At 37.9% G+C, this 24287-nt stretch overlaps 2 protein-coding genes and 3 long non-coding RNA genes across 8 annotated transcripts in view; 2 read left to right on the plus strand and 3 right to left on the minus strand.

Moving 5' to 3' along the window:
- The window catches only part of UMAD1 (UBAP1-MVB12-associated (UMA) domain containing 1), a 345403-nt gene extending 344434 nt beyond the window's left edge, over nt 1–969 (plus strand). The window contains exon 5 of the mRNA XM_081531710.1: nt 521–969. Within this exon, the coding sequence (XP_081387836.1) occupies nt 521–594 (74 nt within the window). The 3' untranslated portion in view covers nt 595–969. The remainder of the gene's footprint in view (nt 1–520) is intronic.
- LOC145522723 (uncharacterized) overlaps nt 1–5415 on the minus strand; it is a 174070-nt gene extending 168655 nt beyond the window's left edge. Inside the window, exon 1 of the long non-coding RNA XR_014066140.1 lies at nt 5153–5415. This is a non-coding gene — a long non-coding RNA (uncharacterized LOC145522723). The remainder of the gene's footprint in view (nt 1–5152) is intronic.
- Nucleotides 4653–24287, plus strand: part of GLCCI1 (glucocorticoid induced 1) — a 103746-nt gene continuing 84111 nt past the window's right edge. For all 4 annotated transcript variants that reach the window (XM_081531646.1, XM_081531648.1, XM_081531647.1 and 1 more), the window contains exon 1: nt 4653–5188. In XM_081531646.1, the coding sequence (XP_081387772.1) occupies nt 4729–5188 (460 nt within the window). In that variant the 5' untranslated portion in view covers nt 4653–4728. The remainder of the gene's footprint in view (nt 5189–24287) is intronic.
- Nucleotides 8254–10817, minus strand: LOC145522724 (uncharacterized). The gene is made up of 2 exons (XR_014066141.1): nt 9538–10817; nt 8254–9249 (listed from the first exon to the last, which is right to left on the minus strand). It is a non-coding gene; the product is annotated as an uncharacterized LOC145522724 (long non-coding RNA).
- On the minus strand, nt 18042–22583 carry LOC145522725 (uncharacterized). Its single transcript, XR_014066142.1, has 2 exons — nt 22140–22583; nt 18042–20458 (listed from the first exon to the last, which is right to left on the minus strand). It is a non-coding gene; the product is annotated as an uncharacterized LOC145522725 (long non-coding RNA).

Raw genomic sequence — 24287 nt, forward strand, 5'->3', positions numbered from 1 at the left:
GCAGGAGAGTGGGGGCAATGGGTGAAGATGGTCAAAGGTACAAACTTCCAGGTATAAGATGAATACATTCTGGGGATATAATGTGAGCTATAGTAGTTATTTTTAACAATACTAAATTGAATATTTAAAAATTGCTAAGAGAATAGATTTTTAAAGTTCTCATCATAAAAAAGTTTGTAACTATGTGAGGTAATGCATATGTTAACTAACCTTATGATGTTACTTTCCACTAAGTATCTGTAGCAAATCATTACATACCTTAAACTTATATAATCTTTTATGTCAATTACATCTCAATAAAGCTGGGAGGAAAAGAAACAAAGTAAGATGATTATTATTTTCATGAAAAGTTCCTTTCTGCTTAATTAAATATATGTATTTTTCAGTTCCCTCCCTCAGGCCTCTTGAGAATAACTACTCCCAATAGAGAGATAGAACTAATTACATATCAGCAGATGTCATTCTCTAACTGATCCTCAACTGTCCTCTGTCAATTTCAGTTGGTTATTTTTTTCTGCAGATTTCAACTGCCTTTTCTCCATTACCAATTTCATTCTCCATTTTCAACATCAGATGAGCCTACAAGAGCCATGAGGACTAATATTTTTTACTTCACCTTTATAACAATCGTAATACAAGATACGCTTTCCTTTTGAATGCTGGCCTCAATGTGAGTATCTGTATAGTTTACAGAAGCCACATGGAACATTTTTCTATCCTGTGGCTATGCCTCTACAACAGTGATACACATACACTTGTTATCATCAATTTTGTTTTCTGATGAAAGGTGCAATTTAGTCTTTGGAACAAGCACTGATTAAAATTTGCTACTCTTTTAAAAACATTGAGAAAATATTGTCTACCGGGTACCAAGCACTACTATGGAGATTCAGCAATAATAAAACTGATAAAAAGTCTTATCTTCATGGCACCTGTATTCTACACAGACAGAATAAAAAATAATTACAATATACAATGTGTGGATGGTGATAGGTGCTCCGGGAAAGAAAAGTATGATAGAGAGTAGGAACCATCTCGGGGGTGCTTGCAATTTTCAAAAGAGTTTTCAGAAAAGCTTTCATTGTGAAGGTGATGACATCTGAGTAGAGACCTGGGGGGACTGAGGAGCAAACCATGTGGGTAACTGGGGCAAGAACTCAGGCAGACAGAACACCTAGTGCAAAGGCGCACGTAGGCTGTCACAACCAGTAAGGAGTTTTACTGTAAGCATCTGCCAGGGATGAAAATTCAGGCAAGGCTCTTTTTGTTGTTACTATAAAGAATCCACCTACAAGAGAGTTTAATCAGCTTAAGCTGAACATCAGTGCAGATCTGTTTAGTGTTTTCTCTCAGCCATGACCTCATTTCTAATGCTGACAGCCTGGACTGCCTCTTACATTTGGTTGGGCTTTGGATGCACAGCCTGGCAAATGTGGATGAAACTAGAAGAGGGGGGTTTTGGTAGCTCTGTAGGCCCGATGGTTATCTCATTCTCTTTTCACATGGGACTGCATATTAATCAGACATAGCCAATGATTCCAAGTTCTAATGTAACCTAATGGGTAACACAGCCCATTACCATATATGAATCAAGAAGTAAGTGTAACAGAGTTCTACCTCAGATAAGCTAATGGTGAGATCTTGTTCCACAAATAACTAAGACACAGGTTACTGAGGACAAAGGTGTTTCCCCTGCCACCTGATTGTGCTTTCAGCGGTATCTCCTTCCAGGCAGGACAACACAAAAAAGAGGTTATTATCAATATTAACATATACAGAACTTACAGGGATTGTTACACTTATATTCAACAAACAGAGATAATCCATACTGGGTGTCTAGCCTAGAAATTCACACTTCCTTCTAAGGGGTTTCCAATTTACTGGGGAGTATGTTTTCCTAAAACTTAAATTTATACCCTTGGAGCCCACTCCCATCCTAAGAAGAAAATACTATTAAGACCTCAACAAGTGGACATTTGAAAGCAGATACTGGGTTTAGTTTATTTTAGTCCACCTTTCATTTGTTTAGAGACTCGATTCCTTACCCCTAAAGATCAATATTTATTTCATGAGAACAAAGGTTTAAGAGACAACCAAGGTATTTTAGTAAAGAAGTGACTGAACATCCAAATAGGCCATGATGGCTTGATGACTTACCAGCAACTAAAAATAGTATTTTAAGATCATACTAGTTCTCTTTGTGTGTCATTTAGATTTGTTTTGGATATTTAAATTGATATGATAGTTTTGAACAAATACAGAAAGCCTTTAAAAGGTATGTTGTTTTAGATCCAAATCAAGTATTGATTGGAAAAGACCCTGATGCTGGGCAAGGTTGAGGGCATGAGGAGAAGGGGACGACAGAGGATGAGACGGTTGGATGGCATCACTGATTCGATGGACAGGAGTTTGAGTAAACTCTGGGAGTTGGTGATGGACAGGGAAGCCATGGGGTCGCAAAGAGTTGGACACGACTGAGTGACTGAACTGAACTGAAGTATTGATCATTATGACTGTGGCTTGGTATAAATTTAGAATTATTGTAATCTGAAGCATTGAGTTTGTTTCCAGAGATAACATTTCTATTATGAAGCCATACTGTAATCAAATCAACAACTTGGATATTTACCAGCAATTTTTTAAAAACTTTATTTATTTTAATCTGTCAGTTTTTGTTCTTGATATTCCAAAAAAGTCATCAGAAAGAAGTCATTTATCATTCTTTTTCCTCATGAAGGAATGCAATTTCCTAATGAATAAGGAAATCTTTTATTTTAGATGGAAAAAAAATACTACAATAGGTCAATTATACCAAATTTGAAAGAGTAAAATATTTTATGTATTCATCATTAATATATTATTCTGGAAAGCAAACATATATGAACACAGTGGGGATAATAATAGTATCTACATAGTGGATTATAGAAAGATTGAAGGAGTTAACACATACAACAGTCTTAGAACAATGACCGACACATGAAATGTTCAATAAATGTTCACTATTATTCTAGTATGTTATAAAGTGAGGAACTATCACTAGTCTTAATGGGTGCAATTCTTGCATTTTTACAGAAGAAGTGGGTTTCATCCACTTTTTACAGAACCGGGTATGCTTTCTTTTCTGAGGACACAAGGAAGCTGAAAAGGATGGCCCCTCTAAGTGAAACTGATCCCTGCATTTAGTGCCTAAAATCAGAGGAAGCTTGTCACTGTGGGCAGACACCAAGAGTGGACCAATCTGACCCACCAGTTATGCTTTTCTTATCTCCTGGAAACTAAGGGAGGTTATCTGATGTAGACCCATCAATCCTGCTTAAACCTTAAGCAGGAACAATTTAGGGGTAAACTTAGGTTCCTGGTAGTCATCTAAAATCTTTGTATCCCTTCAGTTTCACTGCAGAATAAAAACGAAATTTACCACAGTGTATTGTTACATCAAGTCTGGTACTTATTTCTCCCAAGAGGGCATCTGCTTCTGGGAAAGACCACAGGGTACCCTCCATTAATGTATTTAACTGATGGTGTAATGATGTACAATTCCTTGTTGACTCTTGCAATTCCGAGTTATTATCTTAGAACATAAGATTTGACTAACTCTTCACTTAGGTTAACTGTAAAAGTATCCACCCAGTGTTCAATCCAACTCCTGCACATTGCTTCTGATGGCCTGAAGTTCTTTTAATTAGTCTGCTCATCACAAAACCTCAGGTTACGAAAGTTAGAGAGAAAGGGATGGATTCTTCTAAAACATCCCACTATCAGAACAGGTGTACTTGCAAAGTCAAGTTTGCCTGATGGATCCTCTATCTCATATTGTACAATCGGCCCTGGAGGGTGGAGCCCTCGTAACCTGCTTCCTCGGGTGTACGCGTGTCTATGGGTGTTGGGGCAGGACACATACGGACCCACTCTCCCAAGGCAGCCCAATCAAAGTCCCCCTCTCACCTCAAAGGCTGTCAACTCTCACGCCCCTCCTTGCGCACACAGCCCCCTCCTCCCTCTTCCACCCCTTCATATCCCGCCTCCAGAGTAGGACCCCCACTTTCATTGGCAGACACTCCTTTCACTCCTATCCTAAAACCAATCACTAGAGCTCTGGTGGAGAAGGACGAAGCCAATGGGAATGCTCGTTGCGGCAGCTGCCGGTCCCGAGCGCCGGGAGGCGGTGCCGGGGGCGGGGTACGGGTTAGGGGGTTAGTTGCCATTTGGAGTGAGGAGCGGGCAGAAGCGGCGGCGGCGGCGGTGTTTGCGGTGGCGCGGCTCCGCGGAGAGCCGGGCACCTCGAGGCCCTTTTCCCCCTACCCTGGTCCCCAGACGCAGGGGTCCAGGCCCTCTTTGCAGCTACCGGTGTCTCTCGCGCGTGCAGCCCCGCAAGTCTGCGTAATCCGGCCGGTTGCCCCTCTCCCCTGTCAGCGCGATGCCCGGGGCGGCGGCGGCGGCGGCGGCTTCGGGCTCCTTGCGGCCCCGGCCGTGACTGCCACACCGAGCCCGGCCGGGCGGTTGGGGCCGTTGGACGTTTGTTTTCGCAGCTTTCCCCTCCCCCCTCGCCGAGGCGGCGGGGGTGCGCGTTGGGAAGGGGGAGCCGAGAGACTCCTCCTCCTCCCCGATACCCCCGCCCCTCCCCCTTACACACTCGCACGCACTACCGCGCCGGCTCCCACACGCTCGCGCGCCTCCCGCTCCGCGCCTCGGTGTCGGCCGGCGGCGTCCCGGGCCCGCGGAGCCACCATGTCCACTGCCTCCTCCTCTTCCAGTTCCTCTCAGACCCCTCATCCCCCGCCGCAGAGGATGCGGCGCAGCGCCGCGGGTTCCCCGCCCGCCGCCCCCTCCGGCGGCAGCGGGAACGGTGCAGGCGGCGGCGGCGGCGGCGGTGTGGGCTGCGCCCCAGCTGCGGGAGCCGGCCGGCTGCTGCAGCCCATCCGCGCCACGGTGCCCTACCAACTCCTGCGGGGCAGCCAGCACAGTCCCACGCGCCCGCCCGCCGCCGCCGCCACCGCCGCTTCGCTGGGCAGCCTCCCGGGGCCCAGCGCGGCCCGCGGCCCCAGCCCGCCCAGCCCGACGCCGCCGCCGGCCGCGGCCCCAACCGAGCAAGCGCCGCGGGCCAAGGGCCGCCCGAGACGGTCCCCCGAGAGCCACCGGAGGAGCAGCTCACCTGAGCGACGGAGCCCCGGCTCGCCCGTATGCAGAGGTAGCGAGCCCAACCCTTCCGTCCTCCCGGGCTGCGTCTCCCTTCCCCGACGGTGCCCTCCGTGGAAACTTCAGCCTCTCCCGGCTTCTCTTTGCTAGTGCATTATCGAAGGTGTGAAAGTGGCTTTGGGAACCTCACCCCCCTGCGGTCGCTGCGGGGCGCGGAGGAGCGGACTGCAGAGCAACTTTTATTTGACCCTTCTGCCGCCCCTTCAGCTTTTATCTACCATCACACGCCTGCATCGAAAGGTTTTTCAGTTTAAGAGCTGATTAGCTCACTCCTGTGTTTGCTGTTTGTAGTGGGGGGAGGAGGAGCTGGGCGAAACACTTAAACACGCACACCAACTCGGGCAGCAGATAAGGTGGTGGTTGTAATCTCTACAGCCTCTTTGTGCTTTCCTACCAAGTTCCCTTAATGTGTCTGTGCCTACCGGGTAATTTTTTTCTTTTTTGGAGGGGTGGAGGCACTAGTTATGATGTAAGGATATCCTGTTGGGTGTGTAGAGGGGACAGTTTTGGATGTGCAATTGAAGTGTATAGTGTTTGGGTTTTTTTTTTTTTTTTTGGTCTCCTTCTTTTCTCTACTTTATATAGTCATATGCATCCGGCCGGTACTGTACTGAAAACAGTATTCCCAACTCAAGACTTGCATGGTAAATTTCTAAGGACCTATTTGTGGAGTGTGCTCACTTTTTTCCTTCCATTTGTAAGTACACTTAACAGTTCAGTTGAGCTGTTAAAGGATCTCGAGTTTCTTTTCTGTTAGTTGTCAAAGGCAGTGGAGACCTGGTGGATGCTGTCGGCTTCCCTTAATGTTTTGTGTTTTGTTGTGGTTTGGTTTATCTCTAGGGACATAGTGCATGATCTAGCTGAGTCCTGGGGGAGAAAAGGGAGATAAGCCAAAACAGGGATGTAAAAGCTCATAAGGGAGAGAGGAGTAGTAGCTCATGTGATTAGATACCGGGTTAGGACTACAGATGCTGCTGCTTCTGCATTGTGGAGAGAACCTATCATACCGGTAACAGAGTGGAAAAATCTCTGCTTGGGAGGAAAACATTGTGGAGCTCTGTATGGTGTTTTATATGGTATGTTGAATTTTTTCTCGATGAGGATCTTAGACTTGGAGAAAGTGATTGTGTTAAGATAGACTGCAGTTTGGGTGTTTTTGTTTTAGTATTTCGGAGCTGTAATTTGCATGATGCTAAGGCCCTTGTTTTCAGACCACTTGATGGTGAAGGCAGGGTAGGATGTAGTGCAGTAGTATGTGTACAGGAGCACCAAGAAACACATCCTGTAATCTGTATGCACCAGAAGGAATTTGCTCCCCTACTCCTCCCCCAGGTCAAGCCAGCTGCAGAAACTGACATCCTCCAGCAAATCCTGAATGAATGAATGAAAACAACGTGATCGCCCTAATAATGACCACAACTGAACACACATCTTTGGCTGTATTTTATAGAAAGGGCCACCATTTTCTAACAGATTAATGCCATATGTGACTCCCTTGCTCATTTTCTAGAACTGTATGAAATGAAAGGTAACAGAATGAAAAGAAGGCGGCAGTTACATACATTTTTGAGTGATTTAGCTTCAACAGTACATCCATTGGGTTTTGGGACTTTCTTTTAAGGACTAATATGAGAGCCATAAAATAAGCACTGCAGAAAGATTCTGTCCAGAGGGTTTTGTGGGTATAGTAAGAGTAGTTTCAGCAATTGCTGCAACAATATGATGGCCATCTAGTACCTCCTCCCCTTTTGCTGATAACCACTAACATCTTACAATAGATCGTAGTACAACTTGCTTTTTCTGCATCTTTCAAAAGTCTTAATTGCTTAGGAATTAAAAGGTCCATCATCAAGTAGTTTTAATAAAATTTGTGACCAGACTTACACCGTCCTCTTTGTTGTAGTACGGCACATCTGAGTTTAATGCAATTTTAACACAATCATGATGAAAACACTTCTCTGAGTCTGGTTGTGCAGCAGGCAGGTTTGTATCATCAGAGAGCTTGTACAGGGACTAGAATAGGCCTTTCTGTTGTTTTTAACATCAAGTGGTTTGTCAGTTTCTTACATTGAAGTGATTTTGAATGTAGGCTCTTCTGCCCCCAGTTCCCAGATGATACTACCTTTATGTTACTTTTCCACATCCCGCCTTGCTCCTCTCTACTCAAGTTAAAACTATAGAGCTAATCTTTTCTGTTTACTTAGCTATTTAAAATTCATACTATGAACAGTTGAACAATTTTTTCAAACGATTATCTACTCAGTTTCTTTTGAATTCTGCAAGGTTCTGACTTCAGTGGATTTTAGCCTCCACAGGTCAAGGCTCCTCCCGCTGCTGCTGCTGCTGCAGACACTGACATCACTATACTGCATGAATGAAAAACAACAACGTGCTTCATTTCTTGCTTTTCACCTCCTTCCTTTTCTGCACACTCCTGTGTGTGTGTGTGTCTGTGTATTTAAGACGGTATTATGCTGCATTTAAAACTACATTTAAAAATGTTAAATTAGGTAGCCAGTGGCTCAGGGATAGGTATTTAGTTTAGAGGCATATTGTTTACAAAAAGCTTCAAGTGCTATGAGCATTAGGACTAGAGGTGACATAACAGCATTCGGTATTTTTTTATCTGGACTGGTTGTTACAGAAGAAAATACAGAAGCTGTAAACAGTTTTCTTTGTAGTTGTTTTACCAAGAAGAAGTTATGAAACAACATGATTTCTAAACATGTTAGATCATTATTATCTCCCTCTGAAACATTCTTAATTATGCATTTATAGGGTTAAGTCTAGAGTAATAAATGATAATCAGATTATTTCACAAGGCTGAGAAAAAGGTGAATTATGTAAATAGGTACAGTTTTAATATGATATAATTTATAAAATTCAGCAAGAAGGTGTTAATTTTCTTTATTTTATAGCATAGTTTTAGATAATTTAAATGGCTGTCATAATAGAAGATACATAAATCTCCAAACACCTTGCTCTCTACAGAGATCAATTACTGAGTTTTATAAATTGAAACTATTTTGTTTATGCATATGGATCATATTTTTGTTTGCATTTTTAAAAATTTTATTTTGCATTTTTAAAACTTCAAAGTTTGTTATTTATATTCATTTCTTTACTTCTGCCATTAGCAAAATGTCACCCTCCCCCTTGTTTAGTTCTAAAGGGTCTTGAAGTGGTGAATGACAAGCTACTGAATGCATCCTCAGGCTCCCTGTGATGTGTTTGTAATAGATGTAAAATCATAAAGTATTATGCAAATAGTTATTTTTTGTAATGGTAATATGTAAGTCTACCTTTGAGATAAATAGAACAACTCAAATGAGAATATAACAGGATGTTAGTGTTAAAATTAATGATCTTAGAAATCATGTGTAACCGTGAAAAGAAAATAGAATAACTTTGCTTCATTCTGAAAACGTCATAAAGCAAAACCTATGGGCTCGAAAACAGAAAAAATACAGTTTTACTGTTCAAGACAGTAAGTAGCAGTTGCATGTCCTTTTGTGGTTTTCTGTAAGGATTGAGCATTGAGATGAATTATAAATTCTAAAAGATATAAAGACAATTGCGTTAGAGCACTCTGGATGTAGAATACCACTTATTTTTAAGGGTACCAAACCTAATAACAAAAACATGGAAGACCTTATAATTTTATATATTTCCTGGTATGGAAAACGGCATGTGTTAATTCCTGATTTAACATAATAGATTTATTTAGGCCTAATAGTCTAACAGATTATTAACTCTAGAGTGAAATTTGATAAGAATTTTTCATGAGTGTCTTGAGAGCTTTATTGTTTTATACATTAAGAAGTTATTCTATTTAAAAGAAAATACAAAGCCAACTAACATATAATCCTGAATGACTGCCTTCAGAGTGTGTTTGTGTGTGTGTGTGTGTTTTAATCAGTCAATTTGCTTTCAGTTTTTTATCTTTTCATTAAATTTCCCCTCTTGAGTCATTTTTAGTGCTGTACTCAATTTTTAGAATTCCAGCATTTTTAATTACATTCCCCCCCCCCATTTTAAAGATATTCAGACATTCTCTTTTTTTTTTTTTTTTTTTAATTTTATTTCTTTTTTTTTTTTTTTTTTTTATAAATTTATTTATTTTAGTTGGGGGCTAATTACTTTACAATATTGTAATAGTTTTTGCCATACATTGACATGAATCAGCCATGGGTTTACATGTGTTCCCCTTCCCGGACCCCCCACCCACCTCCCTCCCCATCCCATCCTTCTGGATCATCCCATTGCCCCGGCCCTGAGCCCTTGTCACATGCATCGAACATGGAATGGTGCTCTGTTTCACATATGACAATACACACAGACATTCTCTTATTATAAAGTTACTTCTCAGGCTAATATTCTTGAGAATTATGGTCCCCCACTCCTGTGCCCCCCACTTTTAAAATTAGTTTTCCTAGAGTGCTCAGAGTTACTTGTTTCAAAGCTTTCTTATACTAGACTGAAAAATATACTGACAGTTAAAGCTTTGACTTTTTTCCCTAAAGAGATAGCTTTCAAATACTGATTTTTGGGAAAGAGTTTCAGCTTTTGAGAACTACACTAAGTATCAGCAGCATTAATTTTTCCCATTAATTATGGTACATAAAACTTCTACATCAGTGGGTCAATAGCAAAATGGATATAAGTGAATTTATAGAAGTTTTTTATTCTTAAACTTTTTCATGCTCAAAGATTACATTCCTCTCAAATAACTGTTATTCTAAGAATATTGAATATTGTATACACCTGGTGTTATAAAAGCGCCTTGATAAGTTTAACTGTATGTAAAGTTGTGTGTACATTTATTTAGCTAAAAATTCATTATTTACTTTTTACAGAAGGACATTTCATTCACCGCAGTGTATGTTTCCTCAAGGATTTAATGCAAATTAGGATTTATACATTGGGGAAATGTTGAAGGGTAATGGTATCCTTGTGATTTTCATTTGTGCTAATGCGGACTAAATGTGAAGAGGAAAATAAAGGAGTAATTGGGCTCCATGGCAATGAATAACAATGGAAATAAATGGCAATGTTCAACAAATGGCTAGTAGGAGAGGATTTTTCTTAAATCTGAAATTTAAAACACTGCTAAAAGCCCGTTTTATCAAAGCTTTCACATGTAGCTAATAATCTGCTAAGAAGTATCTACTGATGGCTTTGTTATTCTTAATTTTAGTTTTAGTCTTTTCTCCAGAGTTTAAATCCCCAGACATCACCCTGATAGGATTTTCCGTAGCACCTGTCTGGGTTTGTGCCTGCTGCTGTTTTTTGTCTTCAATGTATAATTTTGTTCTCTTATTAAATGTCTAAGAGACCAAATCACTGGTGTTGTTTCTATCCTGTGTTCTTTTTTAACAAGAAGGTGAGCTTATCTCGTAATTGTCTCTAACTGGGTTTGCTTAAAGTAAGTGGAAGACAGAGAGCACGCTATCATCTGTGATTTAAAAAACTTGAGAAACTGATGCAAGAGCCAGAAGCCATCTTGCTTTCCCTTTCTACCCCTCATCTGAATCCCTGGAACTGACTATGACTTGATCACTCATCCAGCTCATTCTAGAAGAACAAGATTTGTGCTTATTCTTCAGGGAAAAAAAAAAAAATATATATATATATATATATATATATATAAAGGGATTTATAGTAATTCTGAAGAAAATAGGATTATTCTTAATTATGAACAAATTGTGGAAAAAACATTTTTCTAGTATTTCATTTTTGTAGGATCAAGCATGGCAGACACCTTTAAGCAGTGGTGTTTATTGCAGGTAAATGTTACTGTGGCAGCTGGCAGGATGAGGCAAGTTCATGGATACCTCAATCTTCCATGCTTAGTTGCTCAGTCATTTCTGGCTCGTCGTGACCCTATGAATTGTGGCCCTCCAGTTTCCTCTGTCCATGGGGTTCCCCAGGCAAGAATACTGGAGTAGGTTGCCACTTCCTCCTCCAGGTGATCTTTCCAACCCAGGGATTGAACCCATGTCTCTGGCGTCTCCTGCATTGCAGGCGGATTCTTTGCCACTGAGCTACCTGGGAAGCCCCAAATACCTCAATAACCTCTGCAATATTATGTTGTATCTCTAAAGATGTAGGTAGAAAGGAAGAAAACACGTGAGTGCTTAAGGCAATACATAGTTGCATTCATCAAGAAAGTGGATTTGAAATCTGTCTTTTGATTCTAGATATGGTGTTCACTCTACAGGATTATCCTGTTGCTCCTAACTGAAAGAAGACTCTGATACTGGTCATCAGCTGTGATTTCTGAGCTGTAAAAATTGTTAATGAATAGGTTTTCTGTTGCTTCCACAGCAGTGTTACACTGTGCTGGAGTATGTTCTGACATTTTCAGAATGTCTAAAAATGTAAGACCTAGGTTAGTGAATGTAACTGAAATAGAATATGGTTGGATATGGTCATATCTCTTTGTCTGTCACATAAAAGCCTGAGAATGTGTGTGTGAGTACGATTGTGTGTGTGAGAGAGAGAGACAGAGAGAAGGAGGGTATAAGTGACTGAGAAATCCTGGTTCCTGAAGGGTCAAGGATATGAACTTGGCTGTATCTGGCCTTGTATACTTCTAGAATCTGTACTGTTTCTGAATTGTATTATAGTGAGAAGTACTTTTCCTCATGATTATTAAAAGTTAGTTATATGTGGTGATAAACTGGTAAATGTTTCAGGAATCACTAAGCAGAGATTCTGGTCTCAAGTGATAGTCCCAGCAACTGGTGCTGGATTAATTCAGCCCCTCACCCCTAAGAAGCTAATAGTTATCCCTGCAATTTGTGGGTTTGAACTCTGAATGTTTGTAACTTAATGAAATGCCACTATGGTGCACTTTAATGATGGCTCACCAAAAATAAGGATGAGTTAAACTTGTGAGACTCATTATTTTATGAGAAGACTGGTGTCCAAAATTGTCTTCCAAGATATTAGAATTAAGAAACTCACTAAACTTCTGGATGTGTTTCATAACAAGAATGCAAAAACTGCTACAGCTTGCTGCCTAGTGTCACTAAAGATCAAGTATCTATCTCCTGCTGACAGTAATAGCCCCTTATTTAGCCAGTATGGCCACAGGGAGAACTTCTGTTAATTTAGTTCACATAGCTAACTTTTAGATTACTAAAAGTTACTAACTATTATTACTAACTATTTGGTGAAACAAATGCTTTCTAAAATCATTATACAATTGTTTTCTTAAGCAGAACAAACAAAACCTCAATGAACTCTTTGTGGCTTAATTAGTTTTGTTAATGCCTATGATATACCTAATAAAATGATTGCTATAGATACTATTGAATATAAGATTGAATGCGCAGGGCCTGTTACTGACCCTATAAATTTGCTTTGGGAAGTGTCTTTTTTTCTGATAAATGTGGAATGAAACAGTGTGTGGCCACATTTACTCCTTAATAGAATAACCTGGCTTTTTTCTCTTATCAAGTTAAAGACCAAAAAATTATTTTCCAAATGGTTCCATAAAAGAACCTTAGAAACAAAAAGTTATGCTGAAAAATAACTAGGTTTGAAGTCAAGAGACTTGGGTTATTTATCCACTTCTAACATTTGACTTATAGTAAGTCCCTAAATCTTCATCTTATTCTCTCTCTCTTTAAAATGAGATGGGTGGGCTTTTTTAAGAGTTTAGTTGGGTAAGGAAGAGAGTTTCCTATGGAAAGGGAAAAGTAAGTTTATTAAACTAGGTGATTCTTTTGAATTTTTAAAACTAGTTTTACTGAGGTATAGCTGACAAAGTTGTATACATTTTAAGGTATACAGTGTGATGATTTGGTATACATTTACAAAGTGAAGTGATTACCATAATCAAGATAACTGCATATCCATCACCTCACATAGCTACTTTTTTTTTTTTGATGTGTGATGAGAACACTTATTCTTAGCAAATTCCAAGTATACAATACAGTACTACTGACTACAGTCACCATCTGTACATTAGGTTCCCAGAACTTACCTGTCTTATAACTTAAAAGTTTGTACCCTTCCAGCAACTTTCCCCACCTGCCAGTCCATGGCAGCCATCATTCTACTCTCTCCTTCTGTGAATTACTTTTTAAGATTACGCACATAAGTGAGATCATAATTATTTTTTTCCCTGTGTATTTGTTTTTCTGTGTCTGGCTTATTTCACTTAGAAAAATAGCCTCCAAGTTCATCTGTGTTGTTACCAATGGCAGGATTTCCTTTTTAAAAGACTGTATAATATTCCAGTGTGTGTGTGTGTGTATGTATACACATATATATATGTATATATTTTCTTTATCCATTCCCCCATGAGTGAACACATACACATAGGTTCTCCATATCTTAGTTATTGTGGATAAAGCTGCATTGAATATGGGAGTGTAGGTATCTTTTCAAGATACTGATGTTATTTCCTATAAGTATATACTCAGAAGTGAGATTGCTAGATCATATGTTAGTTCTATTTTTAAGTTTTTGAGGAACCTTCATACTGTTTCCCATTCCCACCAATTTACATTCTCACCAATGGTGTACAAGGCTTCTCTTTTCTTCACATCCTCACCAACATGTGTTATTTTCTTGTCTTTTTGACAGTAGCCATTCTACCAAGTGTGATGGTATCTCATTGTGGTTTTAATTTGCGTTTCTCTGGTTAGTGATGTTTGAGCACCTTTTCATGTACCCTCATTAGCCGTTTATATGTCATCTTTGGAAAATGTCTACTTAGCTCCTTTGTCTATTCTTTAATAAGCTTATTTGTGTTTTCTGCTATTGAGTTACATGAATTCCATATATATATTTTGGATACAGCGAATGTATATATCCAGAATACTAGACCCTTATCAGATGTATGGTTTGCAGGTATTTTCTTCTGTGCCATAACTTGTCTTTTCATTTTGTTAATTGTTTCCTTTGCTGTGCAGAAGCTTTTTAGTTGCTTATTTTTGCTTTCGTTGCTTGTGCTTTTGCTATTACATCCAAAATGTCATTGCCAAGACTGAGCTTTTTCCCTATGTTTTCTTCTAGGAGTTTGACAGTTCCAGGTCTTATATTTAAGTCTTTAATCCATTTCAAGTTAATTTTGTGGATGGTATAAGACAGGGTTCAGTTTCACTCTTTTGCATGTAGATATCCAGTTTTCCCAGCACCATGTACAGAGAGACTGTCCTTTTCTCATTGTATATTCTTGGTACCTCTGTCAAACATTAGTTGACCATATATGTGTGGATTTTTATATGTGGGCCCTCTGTGCCATTGGTCTGATGTGAAGAGCCAGCTCATTGGAAAAGACCCTGATGCTGGGAAAGGTTGAGGGCATAAGGAGAAGGATGAGATGGTTGGAGAGCATCACTGACCCAATGGACATGAGTTTGAGCAAACTCCGGGAGATAGTGAAGGACAGGGAAGCCTGGCGTGCTGCAGTCCATGGGGTTGCAAAGAGTCGGACACGACTTAATGACTGAACAACAACAAATATGCGTGGATTTCTTTATCTGGGCCCTCTGTTCCGTTGGTTTATGTGTCTGTTTTTATGCCAGTACCATACTGTTTCCATTTCTATAGCATTGTATAAACTAGATGGTTCTTCATAAAATTAGTTATGTATTGAGCAACTAGTCTTAACCAGAACTCAGTGTAGAATACTTTTATAATACTTTTACAATCTCAGTTCTCTCTAGAGAGGTTAAGTAATTTTCTCAGAGTCAGGTGGCATGCACAGAAGGCCCACCGGCCCATGGAACTCTGACTTCAGGTTAGCTGGAAGTTGCTTTTGGAACCCAGTTAATGATGGGACAGGAAAACATGCACAGTGGGTAATCCCACTGCTTATATAGTTAAGACACAGAGAGGCCAAAAATAGTTTTGGTGGGGGGTAGGGTGAAGAGAAAGCTAAATGGGACTAAACTCTAGGGTCCACAGAACTTAAAATAGCTGCAAGTATTCCCAGTGATTCAGGCCTCAGATATGTATATAAGAATGCCATGGCACTTCAGAACTTTATTATGTCATTAGTAGGCCTTTCCCTTGGTCCATAAAATGTACTTTGTTAAGACAGAATTTAGATTTGATTTTTAAAATTGCCTTTCATATGAAATCTCAAAATCTGGGTAGAATGAGTCTTTTGTATTTTCATATTTGATAATGTAACCTTTGCATTTGTAATAAAGCATCATAAGGTTCCATTCAAGCATAACACTGATTTTAACTTTTACCGTTCTTTGACAGCTCAGCAGCATTCAGAATAGTATCTTTTTATATTTCATTCTCATGGCAAAGTAAGGTGTACTATCTTCTCAGTTTATGCCTGCTTGGGCTCTTTGCCTTTTTCTAGGTTTGCTGATGTGATGTAGAAAGATATTTCAATCTCCATTTCGACAACTTCTTTCAGGATGTTGTGACATTTTTCAGCATCACTTGTGCTTGCTGTACGCTCTCTTTGATAGTGTGGAATATGAATCCTTTCATAAGTAACATTAGACATGGCATTTTTATTGTTGTTATGATACTAAAAGTGTTTTATAGAGTCTATGTGATGAAATTTCTCATGACATTTCTTCTGTAATTAGTTTTCTAGTTAAATACATCAGTTTATAAGTTGGATTAGTGAAGTAATATTTGTATCTTAGAAAATTAAAAAAAAAAAACTTGTAGAATTTAGTTGCTTAGTTACCTTTAAAAACTGTTTGCTGTGCTCATGTAACCTGTGAAATGATCTTTCCATAAACGTGTACAAAAGATCATAGTAAAATAGAGATTTTTCTCTATAATAGCTGGTAATCTATAAACAAATTATATTTATGATAGTTTTGAGTTTTCTCTGACAGTGTCATTTTCTTTCTACTAAAGGGTTTTTGAAGGTACTCTGAAAAGAATTAACTGTCCTTTTCCTGTTTAACGTCATGTTATTTCATTTAAGTGTCTAATACTTCCTAAGCAGGGATTAGCCAATACTGCTAAATGCAGTTTCATTAGTGTTGTAAAATTAGGGAGATAGACTGTGCTCAGAAATAATGTTTTGGGGAAAAGCTAAAATATGCAACAATATTTTGATCAGAGAGCTTAAAAAAACCTTATTTTAAAATTCTGGTCATTCTTAACATATCTAAGTGACCTATTATTGAAAAATACCTGGTCAGTTGATCGCATTTGTTCACTCTTTGTCTTTTTGGTTAAAACACAAAAAGGATGAGTACAGCTTTAATTTCAGTGATAACTTTTCATTCAAGAAATTTTTATTTTCAGGTATTGCAGTAGCTGTTGATAGTATGTTGATGGGTAAAACTAGTGGATTTTCTCTCTCTTTCACACAATGAATATTTGTTGAGTCTCTACTATGTCTGAGGAGCTCTGTTTAACCCTTAAAGAATACATAGTCTAGGTGCAGTTGGGATGTTCACATTCATATTTCTCAACAAACTCAGGTCATTTAAAATCTGCCAAGAATATGACCCACTGTTTTCTCTGAGCTTTGAACTTCATATATGAATTATGTTCCTATGCTTCTCTTTCAAGATTAGGTTGAGCTTTTTGGTATTCTTTTTTTGAATACTGAATACTTACTTTTATGTGTTTTTCCCTTACTACATGAAGCTTAGGAGAGCATCATCTTGTGGCTTCTCTAATATATCTAGGTCTAAGCTGTATTGCTGCCTAGACATATTAAAATATTCTGCTGAAGTTTGGCCTAGCCTTGTGGAATTAACATGAAATCAGCTTCTGAAGCTGTCCTACTTGGAGAAACTTAAAAAACCATCATGCCAAAAACTGTGGACATATTCAATTAAAAATTTAAATGTTTTCAGATCTGTCATAAAGATCTTGATTATACTAAGCTCCAAGTAGGAGAATGTGAATTACATATTAGTTTGTGCTTTATTATAATGTAAAAATTTTAAAGTGTAGAGCAGATTTTGGGGTGGTTATTTGCTTAAGAGAATATCCAATTTATGTGCAAGTAAAATTATTCAATTTACCAAAGTGTTATTTACACAAACTTTTTAGGAAGTCAGTTACACAAGATTGAGGTTCATCTGAGGTTGTAAAAATATATTACTGAATAGTGTAATTTCTCATTGCTACATAAAATGTTCTACTGACATTTAGCAGAATTAATATCCTAAGAAGTTATAAATGAACATGAACAGATCTCTTCCATCCCCTTTCTAGTATGAGTAGTAAAATTATAAGAAATTTTGTATTCAGATAACCCCTAAAAGGGAAAGAATTCATATGCAATAATGATTCTGTTTCTCACATTTTTCTGTGGAAAGGTATGCTTTTAAATTCAATAAATATTCCAAGGTTTTTTACTGGATTATTTTGTCCTTATAAAAAAAGTTATTATTTGAGTTATAATTTCCTACCAAACCTTTCCTAACCAGTTTCATGGGGGAAATATTTCTTCCTTCATGAAAAACTTTCACCAAACCTTCTGCTATTATTAATGTCAAGAGGACAAGGCAATAAGTCAGCGTAATTAGACTAGAAATATGATTAACACTGTGGATTATGATCTTTATAATTGTATATTCCTATAGTCTGACTTTAACTTAAAATTTCTGTATATACTTAAGGATTAAGAAATTAATTGCTCACCTATATATACACTATTAACTATCAAGCACCTACTGTATAGCACAGGGAACACTACTCAATACTCTATAATGGCCTATATGGGAAAAGAGTCTAAAAAAGAGTGGATATATGTATATGTATAACAGATTCATTTTGCTGTACACCTGAAGCTAACAAAACATTATAAATCAACCTCACTCCAATAGAAATTTAAAATAAACAAACGTTCACAGGAAGTTGAAAAGACAGTACAGAGAAGTCCCATGTATCCTTCATCAAATTTTCCTTTAATGAATATATCTTATAAAGTATGGCCTCAAACCAGGATTTTTATATTGGTGTGCCTGACGCTGTATGTGTGTATCATCGTACCACATGTGCAGCAGATCTTTGTAACCACCAGGATAATCAAGATACAGACCTGCTCTGTCACAGATGTCAGATGCCACCCGGATCGCCCTCTTGTGCTGCCCCTTGTAGTCACACCACTCCTTCCTCCCCCTCTCCCCCACTATCCTGGCCCCTGGCAATCACCAGTCTGTTCTCAGTCTATATAATTTTGTCATTTTGAGAATGTTAGATAAAAGGAATCGTACACTATGTGGCCTTTTGAGCTTGGCTCTTTTTCACTCAACATAATGCCCCTGACATATATCAAAGTTGTTGAGAGTACCAATAGTCTGTTCGCTTTTATTGCCAAGCACAATTCCAAGATCCACGGATGTACCACAGTTTCTTTAACCCATCACTTATTGGAGTACACTGTGGTTAAGTTTGGGTCTACTACAAATAAAAATCTGTTTTATAAAATGTTACAAAAATTTGTGTACAGATTTTTTTTAAAAAAGAAATTAATTGGTCACCTAATCTGGTTATACCTGAAGTCTGCACAGTATCCATTAGTGTGGTGTGTGTGTATGTATATAAGAGAGAGAATGCTGCAAAGTTTATATTCCTTTCTCAACAATCACTGGATAATCACTGGCTCCTGACACTTTTGCCATGTAGAGTAGAAATTCATGGTTATCTTCTCATAATGCTGTAAGTAATTTTAATATACTAAGTGGTAGTGACTTATACTAAGTGTGAGTTACTTAGAAATATGATTGAATAGTAAGATATTGCCTCATGTAAGATAAAACTAGTGGACATCTAACTAGATGAGAATTCTGAACATCTTCCTTGTGGTTATAGAGAAATTTACTATTTCTAACACAATTATATTTCCTTCTGGGGGCATGTCTTAAAAGCTGAATTCTTTGTAGTATTTACTTCAGGGCTCTTTGGTAAAAATGAGTTTGTTGGATGGATTTTTAGATATAAATTGATCAGTTTAAATATAAATTCCCCTTTCTGAGTCAACTAACATAATTTGGAATGACAATTCAGTTATCTGCAGTTGAATTTTCTTAACAAGTATATGATAATTTTCTCTGCTGGAATTGGCTTTGTGATTTTTGAGCAGAAGATTATGTTGGTATTTAAATTCAAAGTTGAAACAAGCATTGAAAGGTGAGTTATTGCATTTCCACTAACTGGAATGGGTATTTTTAAAGGTGGTAACTGTATATAGCAAATTAGACATGATGCTTACATCCTGCAAGTTTACATATCCAAATATTTAAAAATATCATTACAATTGTCCTTGGATGTTTTGCTCATGCTCTTTACCTCCTTGCTGATTTTGTTACCACCTGTATATAAAGTTTTCACTTAAAGTATACTCCACCTATGTTTCACATAGTAGAATATATCATACTTCCTTATGTACATGCTTTGAAAAGGTGGCCTAGTGAATTTTTCTATGCTGACAGAAAATGAATCATTTATTACTACATTTTACTCTGTGTAATTTCAAATTTAGGTAATGTGTTTTAATTATTCCCATGTGATAAGATAGTATTGGAAGTACCGTTATCAGTGTGTGTGTGTTAGTCACTCAGTCGCGTCCGACTCTTTGCCATCCCAGGGACTGTAGCCCACCAGGCTCCTCTGTCCATGGAAATTCTCCAGACAAGAACGCTGGAGTAGGTAGCCATTTCCTTCTCTAGGGGATCTTCCTGACACAGGGATTGAACCCAGCTCTCCTGCATTGCAGGTGGATTCTTTACTGTCTGAGCCACCGATTTAAACTCAGAGATTTGGTACACAAACAGAGCTGAATAGTTTCTTGTATTTGCTTACTGGCAGAATGAAATACAGCAGCCTTGGTTAAGACTTTCAGACCCAGAGCATCATTGGCTTGGGTTCTTAACTTCCTTATAGCATAATTATTAACTTTTCCTCCTCCTTCATTTATCCCATTCTATGTCTTAACCCATCTCCCATCTCCATAGAATTATGTCCTGAATCTGGTAGCTTCTGTCCATCACCTCACAGCTTCATTACTGCTTATTGCTTTGCTAGAACTGCTGTCTCTCTAGTGGTTCCCCTGTCATTAGTCCCCTGTCTCCAGTTTACCCAGTGGCATTGTTATAAACAGTCTTTCTTTAAAACAAATTCTGAAGTTCACAATCCTTGCCTTGACATAAATGATTCATGTTAGCATCCACAATTGTGTACCTCGAGTACTTTGTAAACTGAACTCACTTTGTATTGAAAATGCTGTTATCTTTCAGTAGCTCCGTACTTCTTTCCTTGCAGGGTAAGGATTCCTTGTCAGGGTAAGGTAATCTATTGATTACTGTAAATAAAATTAGGTTAGATTATTCTATTTGTGGTGACGATTATAATAATTCAGTGAGACACACTCTAAAATTTGACTCAAACTATCTCCAAGGGTAATTCAGACAAACTTTCTGTTGTAGAGACTTCTAAATATTCACCAAATCCTGTTTTGTCTCCCTCTTGGCCCGCGTCTAGACTATTTTTCCTACTCCTTGCAATTAGATAAAGCTTTGTGATATACACTTTCATCTGTGTTCAGTAAAAAAGCACTAGTTTGATCCTCCTCATTCTTCCTCTTTCCTCATCTGCCAGCTGGATGCAAAGAATTTAGCAGAGGAGTCCAACCAAGGCCCTGGGGGAACGATGGAGCCATGAAATGAAGGAAGTCAGAATTCATGAATGATCATATGGAAGGCCATCTGTCAGCCAGGAAGATACATTGAGTTTTTATTGTGATAAGCCACAAATTTAAAAAAATGGTAGCTGCTGGCATTAGCAACTTTGCTGCACTTCACAGTTTAAAGAAATGTGGTCTCCCAACTGCTTCTCCTGGAGCCGCTTTGAAAATTCACCTTGGGAGTGTCCCTGTTACCTCCCGTGATCCAGCACACAGGCACATTTGGTTAATTGTTGTCAGTGCCTCAGTCAGTACGCAGGAGACCCTGCATGAAGTTCACACACCAAGACTGTGTGATCTTGGTCAAATGGATTTATTTTTATATAATTTGCTATTTTATTTTCATTAACCGAAGATCTTGTAACCATTTTTGAAAAAGTTTGGAGATGTTTTAAGCATTGATAGCCTCGTGGAAATAAGTCCATGGTCTCACAGAGTGCCTGTCAGGGCACCAAGTTTTAATGGTCTTGTTAAGTGGTCTTGTTACTTTATATGAATGTTATTTTTCTTGGGCATGCAGTAAATGGAAGAGTTCTTTATTATATGTACCTAATGACCTGCTTGTGAAATACCTAAGCACGGAAATCATAGCCTTTTATGTACATGTTGAAAACAGAATGATAATAGGATCTGAATTCAAGTTATTTTGTCACCGTCTTGCACCTTATTCACAATGATTTTAGATGAGCTTCATATACAGAATGTTAAAAAAAAAATAGGAGCCATTCTATTGAGGCCCTTCCAAAAAGTCTCCTTTAGTAATGAGTTCCATCGTATATGCCAGGTGATTTCTTAATTTTTGGGTAATTTATTACATTAAGACTAAGGAAAGAATGTATAACTGAAATAAATCCACAGGTTTAACAAAACTTGAGAAGTTGTGCTAGGTGTTAGAGAAACAAAAAAAAGAGACAGCCTTAACTTTCAGGAAAGGAGCCCACCCTCTGGTAAATAAGTTTTATGTTTATCCTTCAATAAACTAAACAGATTAGTGAATTATGTTAGGTGTTGCTTTATTATTTCATTCTTAATGAAAGTAAAATAGCTAAAATATAATATGAGGGAAGAGAGATGGGTAAATGATTGATTTGACATATTCATGAAAATGAAGTTAATGGTTTTATTTGTAATGTTTGAACATATATTGTTCAGTACTTGTCCTGCCTCAAACATTACGCAGGAGATATTTAAAAAATTCTGGTCAGAGGTGAAGAAGGAAAGAATGGAGAAAAAGGGCAGACAAAAATCTGTTGACTCATCTCCTTTGTATAATTGGCAAAATGTGGTTTTGTTTTCTTACCTTGTTGAGATAAATCTTTTTAGTACATCTGAAAGTGTTGTTCAGGTTTTTATTACAAATACCCTAGCTATTCTAGGTATGATTGACTTAAGCTATATCCAGAAAGGATAGTCTGATATTTGTTCACTCATTTCTTGGGTGCTTGGTTTGAACAATGTTCTTTTATATCATTTAAGGGAAAAAATTAACTTAGATGCTAATAACAAACCCTGGAACTTTGTGACTTCAATCCATTTGTAGCTCCCGGGCAGTGCCATTTTGAATTTAGTACAGTTCAATCAATAATATCAATAGACTATTTTTGACTAAGATTATAATTACTAGTTTTGGGTCTATTCTGGAGGAATAAAATAATGATGCTCTTCTAAAATATTTTTGACACTTTTCCCCTACACTTAGTCATGCCACTAGTAGTTTTATTTTGTTTTTTCTGAAGTTGCTCCCAGTCCTTGGCAACGTTTCCTGGCAACCTTCTATGCACAATATTTGTAGAATTGTTGAGGTGGAAGGTGTTCTGTGTATGCAAACACAGAACTAGTTTTTACCATGTTCTGTTTTACTCCATGGTTTCTACAAAGGTATCATTTATATAAGGCCTTTTCCTTCAGGATGTTGCCTGCAGCTTTTGGCCATTTCCAGCTCTAATGAAGCATCCAATTTTGGATAAACTACTGCTTCATAGTACATATTTGGTTCTTTGATGTCAATATTTATGAAAGTAAATGCTAGAATAAACTTCTGTGTTTCCTTATTTCTGAAGCCTTCATTCTGTTGAGCCTACTGATTCTGGGTTTCATCTACAGAAGTGTAGTTAGTTCTGTATTTCTTAGTCAACAATGTATTCACCATTGCTGGATTTGGGGACACAGTGTAGGGAAAAATACAACTAGTAGGGTAGATTTAATTAGATTCTTTTTCATGAAGCAAATCAGTGGTATCCAGATGTATTTCAGTACAGACTTCTGTTTATAATTTGCCTACCATCAGTAAATTAGGTTGACTAGCAGTCATATCTTAATGAAACTAAACAGTTTTCTTTTCCTAAGCCTTTCTCCTTAATCTTTTCTACGTTTAACCATGGAGTTAACTATTTACCCTCTTATTATGCTATTATGAGCTATTACCATGCTATTATGAGCTAATCTGTAGTTTTTATTACCTAAACAAAATGTTTCAAACTTAAGACTTAAATGCTTGAATCCTACTTTCATTTACAAATTGTATGTTGTTAAAATATATTTGGATTTAGAATTCTACAAATTTTCAGTATAGATTTGAGAAGAGATATTTACTTGCCTAGGAGACTGTTGTGCTTTCTGTGCCATATTTAGTCATTATTCTTTATTCAAATAAGAGATGAGAAAGATGATCATTTTCAGATTCTTTTTCAGAATCAGAGGAGCTATAGGCGTCATACAGATTTCTAAATACCTTGTTTTTCATGGTATAATTTGATTGTTCTTTTGTAATAGTGGTAAGATCCTGATTCCATAATGTTAATAGTCAATTATTTCTTGGCCTTGAAAATTATTTTAGGACTTTTTGTTCTTTAGTTAACTTGTCCCATAGATAGTGGGATGATGTGGAAAGAGGCTGCTTGCTTTTGTTGCTTTGAAAAGCAGGTCCTTTTAGATTTAGCCCCTTGAAAAGTGAAGGTCCTCTTCAGACTTTCCATCTTGTTTTTTTCCAAATGCCTTTCTCTCCAAGCACCTCAGCCCATTATTCTACTTTTCCCCATAAAAGGAATTCCTGTTCCTTGATCCATTCCTGGTTCTTGCTGCAGGCTTCTGTAGGGTGTATTTTCAAACTTGACTCTCTAACTGCCAGCTCTAGAGGAAGGGGATGGGCAAAAATTCTAATAATGGAGTGACTGTGGATGCTCCATTTCAGTTAGTTTCTTCAGTAGATTGATCAGGAGCTCATTTCTTTACTAGGTTACCTAGGAAGAAAGTATACTTCTCTAAGGCTAGTATTAATTTTTCTGAGTCAACACAATAAAATATTGGAGGAATATTAAAATTTTTAATATAAATATGGTTATACAAGAAATTTAATAATTAAATTTGGTTATCAGATATTCTGGAAATTCTTAAGTCTTAAATTCAGATGTGCTGAGAAATAACCATATGAATTTGCAATCCTTCTATG

The sequence above is a fragment of the Giraffa tippelskirchi genome, chromosome 10 (genome assembly GCF_054371585.1).
Source record: "Giraffa tippelskirchi isolate mGirTip1 chromosome 10, T2T-mGirTip1v1.2.pri, whole genome shotgun sequence".
Lineage (NCBI taxonomy): Eukaryota > Metazoa > Chordata > Mammalia > Artiodactyla > Giraffidae > Giraffa > Giraffa tippelskirchi.